The sequence below is a fragment of the Cyprinus carpio genome, chromosome A13 (genome assembly GCF_018340385.1).
Source record: "Cyprinus carpio isolate SPL01 chromosome A13, ASM1834038v1, whole genome shotgun sequence".
Classification (NCBI taxonomy): Eukaryota; Metazoa; Chordata; class Actinopteri; order Cypriniformes; family Cyprinidae; genus Cyprinus; species Cyprinus carpio.
The window spans coordinates 28646329-28653828 of record NC_056584.1 but is presented as its reverse complement, the minus strand read 5'-3'; the positions used below and the strand labels follow the sequence as shown (position 1 = coordinate 28653828).

The 7500-nt window shown below is 39.7% G+C and overlaps 1 protein-coding gene across 1 annotated transcript in view; it reads left to right on the top strand.

Annotated features, from left to right (window-relative positions):
- Positions 1-671: 671 nt before the first annotated feature.
- LOC109094753 (phosphofurin acidic cluster sorting protein 1-like) overlaps positions 672-7500 on the top strand; it is a 21722-nt gene continuing 14893 nt past the window's right edge. Inside the window, exons 1-9 of the mRNA XM_042769578.1 lie at positions 672-724; positions 1076-1201; positions 2812-2974; positions 3151-3242; positions 3486-3566; positions 4818-4877; positions 5451-5602; positions 5767-5860; positions 7115-7198. Coding sequence (XP_042625512.1) covers positions 689-724; positions 1076-1201; positions 2812-2974; positions 3151-3242; positions 3486-3566; positions 4818-4877; positions 5451-5602; positions 5767-5860; positions 7115-7198 — 888 coding nt within the window. The 5' untranslated portion in view covers positions 672-688. The remainder of the gene's footprint in view (positions 725-1075; positions 1202-2811; positions 2975-3150; positions 3243-3485; positions 3567-4817; positions 4878-5450; positions 5603-5766; positions 5861-7114; positions 7199-7500) is intronic.

Here is a 7500-nt window from a genome sequence, read left to right as displayed (position 1 = left end):
GAATAAAAAGTTTAAAAGAACAGCGTTTATTTCAAATAGAAATATTTTCTAACAATACAAGTCTTTATAATCACTTTTTATTAATTTAACACATCCTTGCTGAATTAAAACAAGAAAGAAAAAAAAAATCTGCTGACCACAAACTTTTGAATGGTAGTGTATAATGTTAGAAATACAAGTAAATGCTATTGTTTTTAACTTTTTATTCATCAAAGAATCCTGAATAAAAAATATCACAAACTATCCCAAAACTATCACTTATTCATCAAAGAATCCTGAAGAAAAGAGATCATAGGCTCCAAAACAATATTAAGGAGTTTCCAACATCGATAATAAATCAGTATATTAGAATAGTTTCTGAAGATCATGTGACACTGAAAAATTCAGCTGATCACAGCAATAAATTACATTTTAAAGTATATTAAAATAAGAAAACATTACTTTAAATTGCAATAATACTTCACAATTTTAGTTTTATTTCTGATCAAATAAATGCAGCCTTGATGACTTCATTAAAAAGCATTACAAATCCTACTGACCCCGAACTTTTGAACGGCACTGTACATTAACGTGTGTGTGTGTGTGTGTGTGTGTGTGTGTGTGTGTGTGTGTGTGTGTGTGTGTGTGTGTGCAGGGCTGTGTGTGTGTGTTTGTGTGTGTGTGTTTCGTCCTTCCTCCCAGTGGCCTGATGGAGACGGAGCTGGAGCTCACCTTCTCTCTGCAGGTACGAACCAACTCCAGTCAAAATGACTCACTGACTCTCGATTCAGTGAATGATTCATCAGTGACCATCTTCTGTAGAAAAACCCACAGATTCACACATTAATGATCAGTCCGTCATCATTTACCCACGTCATTCACACTTGTCTTTCTTCAGTGGAAATCAAAAGAAGATATTCTGAGAAATGTCTCTGTGTCTTTGGTCCGTTTAATGAGAGTCAGTGGGGTCCGATGTTGTTTGCTTCTAAACGTTCTTCAAAATATCTTCTTTTTTCCAGAAGACAGAAAGTGTTAGTGCGAGTAGCTGTAATGTCTGCTGTTCCTCTGACGTGTTTCTGTCTGTCTGTCGTGACAGTATCCTCACTTCCTGAAGAGAGACGCCAACCGCCTGCAGATAATGCTGCAGAGAAGAAAACGCTACAAAAACAGAACCATTCTGGGCTACAAGACGCTGGCGCTCGGAGTCATTAACATGGCTGAGGTAAAAGCTGTTAAACCCCGTTCACACCACAAACAATAATCAGAACTATACTGATGGTCTCTCAGTGATTGTGATCGTCTGTCAGTGTCTGCTTCAGTCTGTCTGCGCTGCTGTCTGGAGGCTGATTCCAGTGCTTTTGTTTTCACTTGAATGCTTCAGGCTGAAGTCTATGAATAAGACCTTCTTTCCTGAAACATGTTGTTTAGATTTACAGTACAGACCAGAAGTTTGGAAACATTACTATTTTTTATGTTTTTGAAAGAAGTTTCTTCTGCTCATCAAGCCTGCATTTATTTGATCAAAAATACAGAAAAAAAATTTAATATTGTGATATATTATTACAATTCAAAATAATTGTTTTTTAAATTTATTATACTTTAAATTATCATTTATTTCTGTGATGCAAAGCTGAATTTTTAGGATCATTATCACATGATCCTTTAGAAATCATTCTAATATGATGATTCATTATCAAAGTTGGAAACAGTTCTGCTGCTTAATATTTTTTCAGAACATGTGATACTTTTAGGATACTTTGATGAATAAAAAGTAAAAAAAAAAAAAAAAGAAGCTATGTTTTTAAAATATAAATATTTTGTAATAACAATACACACTACTGGTCAGTAATTTGGGGTCAGTAATTTTTTTTCTTTCTTTTTTTTTAAATAAAATCAATACTTTTTTATTCAGCAAGGATGTGTTAAATTGATAAAAAGTGATAGTAAAAAGAAAATATATTATTAGAATATATATTATTAGAATTTTTTTTTTTATTTTGAATAAATGCAGTTCTTTTTAACCTTTTATTCATCAAATATATTAGACAGCAGAACTGTTTCCAACACTCATAATAAATCAGAATATTAGAATGATTTCTAAATGATCATGTGATAGACTGGATGTTACATGTGACACTGAAGGCTGGAGTAATGATGCTGAAAATTCAGCTTTGCATCACAGGAATAAATTATTTTTTTAAAGTATATTCAAATAGAAAACTATTATTTTAAGTTGTAATAATATTTCACAATATTACATTTTTTTCTGTATTTTTGATCAAATAAATGCAGGCTTGATGAGCAGAAGAGACTTCTTTCAAAAACATTAAAAATAGTAATGTTTCCAAACTTTTGGTCTGTACTGTATATCATATCAAAACATTCCAGATTAAAAATAGTAATGAATGGATTTCAATGGGGACCAACAGGCTGAAGGTCTAATCACAGTTTCAGTGCAGCTTGCTGGTCAGATGCTGGTCTTGCACTGGCTGGACTTCACGCATGACGTAATCCCACTGGAAAGGTCCAGCCAGTGCAAGACCAGCATCTGTGGTTAAAAACTATAAGAATGTTTATTTGTTCAGAAAATGAGCGATGGTTTCTCTAGATAAGACTCTTATTCCTCGGCTGGGATCCTGTAGAGCTCTCTGAAGCTGCACTGAAACTGTGATTTGACCTTCAGCCCGTTGGTCCCCAAGCATCGGATATGAATTGTATTTTCTGTGTATTTTTTAAATGGTGCAATAAACCAAATCAGATCGAATGAATGGAGCTGACATGAGTTAGGGATGTTGGCTGTTCAGTGACTGACAGCAGGTGGTGTTTGATCAGGTGTTGCAGCATCCTACAGACGGAGGCCAGATTCTGGGTCTCCATAGCAACATGAAGGACACGCCGGCACGCGTGGCTGAGATTAGTGTGTTCTCACTGTCCAGTCAACCCATTGACCACGAGTACAGCAGCGGGCAGACGGGAGCCAAGACCAAGGCCTCGGGTACACACACACACACACACACACACATACTGCGATGTGCTGATCTGACACTATTAATATCACACAACGTCAGACGTCCAGATCAGAACACCGTGTTCATCATTCATGTCTGGCGTGTTACATCACTGAGGGTCGAGTTACAGGGGTGTGACCTTTGACCTCTGTGTGTTTCTCAGATCGCTCTCCTGACATGGATAATTACTCAGAGGATGATGATGACAGTTATTCATCAGGGCAAGAGGGCAGTGATGATGCTGGACACGCACAGGTGAGATGGACTGAAGACTAAATCACGTTGATTCATAAAATAAAACAAACTTATGCAACACAATTAATGCATACATGCATTTAACACATCTTACCCTTTCTTATTTACATTACCTTGCATAATCATATGTGATGGATTACTTTGTATATACAAAGTCATACAAGTCAGATTTGTTGTGTGTGTGTGTGTGTAATCAGGCTTCTCAATCTCATTCTGATTCTGGTTCCACTTCCTGTGTTGTAGGATCTGTATGATGAAGATGACGACATACGGAAGCCAAAAAAACCCAGACGGAAAATGATTCGATCAGTCTCATTGACACGAGTGAGGAGCACTGTCTCTCTGTCTGTCTGACTCTGTCTTGGTCTGTCTGTCTGTCTGTCTTTCTGTCTGTCCGTCTCTCTGTTTGTCTCTCTGTCTTGGTCTGTCTGTCTGTCTCTTTGTTTGTGTCTCTGTTTGTCTCTCTGTCTTTCTCTTTGTTCGTCGTCTCTCTGTTTGTCTCTCTGTCTGTCTAACCATCTCTCTGTCTGTCCCTCTGTCTGTCTGACCGTCTCTCTGTTAGTATCTCTCTATTTGTCTCGCTATGTCTGTCTGTCCGTCTGTCTCTCTGTCGTCGTCTCTCTGTTCGTTCGTCTCTCTGTCTGTCTCTCTGTTTGTCTTTCTGTCTTGGTCTGTCTGTCTGTCTTCTCCTTTGTTTTGTGTCTCTGTTGGTGGTTTTTTCTGTCTCTTTGTTCGTCTCTCTGTTTGTCTCTCTGTCTTTCTGACCATCTCTCTGTTTGTCTCTCTGTCTGTCTAACCATCTCTCTGTTAGTCTCTCTGTCTGTCTGACCGTCTGTCTTGTCTCTCTGTTAGTCTCTCTGTCTATCTGACCATTGTCTGTCTCTCTGTCTGTCCATCTGTCTGTCTTTCCATCTCTCTGTTAGTCTCTCTGTTAGTCTCTCTGTCTGTCTGTCTGTCTGTCTGTCCAACTTCTCTGTCTCTCTCTCTGTCTGTCTGTCTGTCTGTCCATCTCTCTGTTAGTCTCTTTTTTTTGTTAGTCTCTCTGTCTGTCTGTTGGCAATAGTACAGAAGAAGTTCATTCATTCATTCATTCATTCATGTTTATTTGTATAGGGCTTCTAACAATACATGTTGTTTCACTGCATCTTTATAAGAAATATAACTGTTTTAATAATATAATGTGATTCAGCCCTCAGTGAACATGAACTAGCATTAAATTAAAAAATCAGGAATTGTAGTCTGGCAGCAATAGGGTTGCAAAGGGTGGAAAAGTTACCAAAACCTTGTTTAAATTTTCCAATTTTTTTTTTGAAAGTTTCTGCAATTTACTGGAAATTTTCCACCCATTTGCAACCCTAGACAGCAATAAAAATGTGACGACACTAAGAGAAGGATGAGCACAGCTGTCTGGTGTTAGTTCAGTCATTTTAAGCATCTGTCCAGTGTCTCAACATCACCGTCTTTCTGGGATCAGAAGAGATTCTCAGTGGGTTTATGGGAACTGAAGCCTGTGTGTGCAGCGATGCAGTGAGACTAACACTGATTCTGACTGACCGCCTCTTCTGATGTTCACAGCAACCCAACTTCAAGCAGAAGTTTGTGGCCTTACTGAAGAGATTCAAAGTCACAGATGAGGTGAGTCCAGGTTTGTTGTGGTCTGAATCTGACTGTTCCAGCATCTGTTTTTTGCTGCATTCTATTGAATGCATTTGAGCTCATCTTGCATCATCACAAATGTGCGCAGAGTGCTTGACAAAGGAGACGGATGATTGTGGAATTCAAGCCTTTTATTTGCTGCTCAAGATTCTGTAACTTCTGCTCATTTGAACCCTGTCCAGTTCTCATATTGATATATATTCTTGAAAGAAAACTTCAGCACATGGAGAAACTGGAGAAAGCAGATATATCAAGCAGAATTGACTTTTTTGTCTTGATGACATCTAAAAAGAAAGCTGACAAAGAGTAGTGTTTTTAGAAGATATTCAGTAAATATTCAGTCTCCTCCACTGACCAGTTTGTGAGATGTAAAATGCATGTAAAATACACGTCTCAGCACTGCACATGTGCACAAGGAATATCTGAATTTGACTGAGAAAATTAGTTTTTCCTTAATCGTTTGCATGAAGGCTTATCAGTCTGATTGAGCTGTCAGTCTGATTATCAACAGGTGATTTGGGTGCGTGTTTTCCTTCTGTCTGATGTGTTTAGGTTCTGGACTCAGACCCGGTGGATCAGACGCAGGAGGTGGAGGAGGATCTGGATCTGCTTTATGACAGTCTGGAGGTGTTTAATCAGAGCGACAGCGGCCCGGAGCTGGAGGACAACGAGAGCGTCCTGAGCACCCCGAAACCCAAACTCAAGTATGAGCCTCGGCTGTTTGATCTGCTTGTTGTATAAGCAGCCGTTTGCTGAAAAGTCAGCAGCTGGACCTGAGCTCTGTAGACGCTGTGTGAATCAGTCACGCTGTAGCTGAATGAGCTTGTGTGTGTGTGTGTGTGTGTGTGTGTGTGTGTGTGTGTTTCAGGCCATTTTTTGAGGGCATGTCTCACTCCAGTTCTCAAACAGAGATCGGCAGCATTCACAGTCACAATCAACACCGGGACGCAGCGTCCAACATGGTGAGAATCACACACACACACACTCAACACCACACACTTCACACACACACACACACACATGTTCAAATGAGTACAGTCACACAAACCTTAAGTCTAAAGAAAGTCTACAGTAAAAGTGTTTTTTTTTACAGTTAGAGACAGTTTTCTAAAGCACATTTCTAAATCAGCCTGTATATCCCAGAGAACAGTTACAGCAGCAAATATTAGGCATAGAACGAAACTAAAAAAAAACAAAATAAAACCATAGTTAGAAGCCCGGCTGCAGAAATGAGTCTTAAAGGCTCGGATCAGAGGAATCTGAGCGTTGGTTATTCCACACTCTTAATTTAGCACACGCCTCGCTCCAGTAAACGAACCCAGGCTGAAGTCATCACACGTTCCTGACTGTTCATCGAATGCTAATCTGAGGGTGTGCTTGTGGGCATTTGGGATGTTTGGGGGTTTATGGGTATTTTTAGGACCTGACATCAGATCTGTGTGAGTACCTGATCCGTCTCTGGAATCACAAACATCCGGGAGGGAGACTTGGCACAGACGGCACATACGAAGCGATGAAAACAGGAGAGTTCAGCAGCGCGGCGTTTACACACACATCCCACCGTCATCCACCACATCAGGACTGATTTCTTTAGTTTGAAATGATAATAGACCACTATATCACTCATGCTCTAGAGAGAATCCACGTTAGACTGATTAACACTCATCTGTTCCAAAAAGTAAGAAAAGTAAGTATGATAAATAATAGATGTTTATATTTTCTATCGAGCGTTCAGAATACAGAACTGTGGCAGCGAGCGAATCGTTTCAAACACACGCTGTACGAGGTAGACCAATCACAACAGACCTGGGCCATCTGACCAATCAGAGCAGAGCCGGCTCACAGAGAGGCGGAGCTTAGAGAGAGTGAATCTTTGAACTGCTTCAAATGAATCGTTTGAGAATTGCTAGAAAACTAAAGCGTTTTTTAACCTTGCATGCATGTGAACCTGTGGTAGGAGACTCCGAAACAATATTAGGAACTTTAAAAATGGCATAATGGGGCACTTGAATCTTTTTCAGTAATCTGGTACACTCGTATGTATGTCACAAAACAGATGAATGAAACATTTCTGTTTCATTGCAACTATAAAAATGACCCTTAATTTCAAGTAAACAGATATTCTTATCCATCCACTGACATCACACACACACAAACACACACACAAACACACACACACACACACATGTAAATCAGTGCGATGTCTTCCTGTGCAGGCTGCTGACTTCCTGTCGGTGGAGCGGTGTGAGACGGCCGGCTCGCGGCAGCAGGAGGACAGCAGTATGGACACCAGCGGCGGGGTGAGAGCTCACACACACACACACACACACACACACACACACACACACACACACACACACACCTGACGCTCAGCACAGCTTCAGCTCCTGATTCTGATTGGCTGACAGCACATTCTGTGCTCCTGTATTTTTAGCATTCAAGACTTTCATTCTGCTCTTTTTCCTGCCCATTAATTCCCATCCAATCCAGATTAACAGCACCTGTGCTGAGAAAATAATCATACTAATAAATATTCAATTTACCAAACTACCAAGTCAAAGATGAAATAATGCATTCTTCTCAAAATAGATAAAGGTTCCCA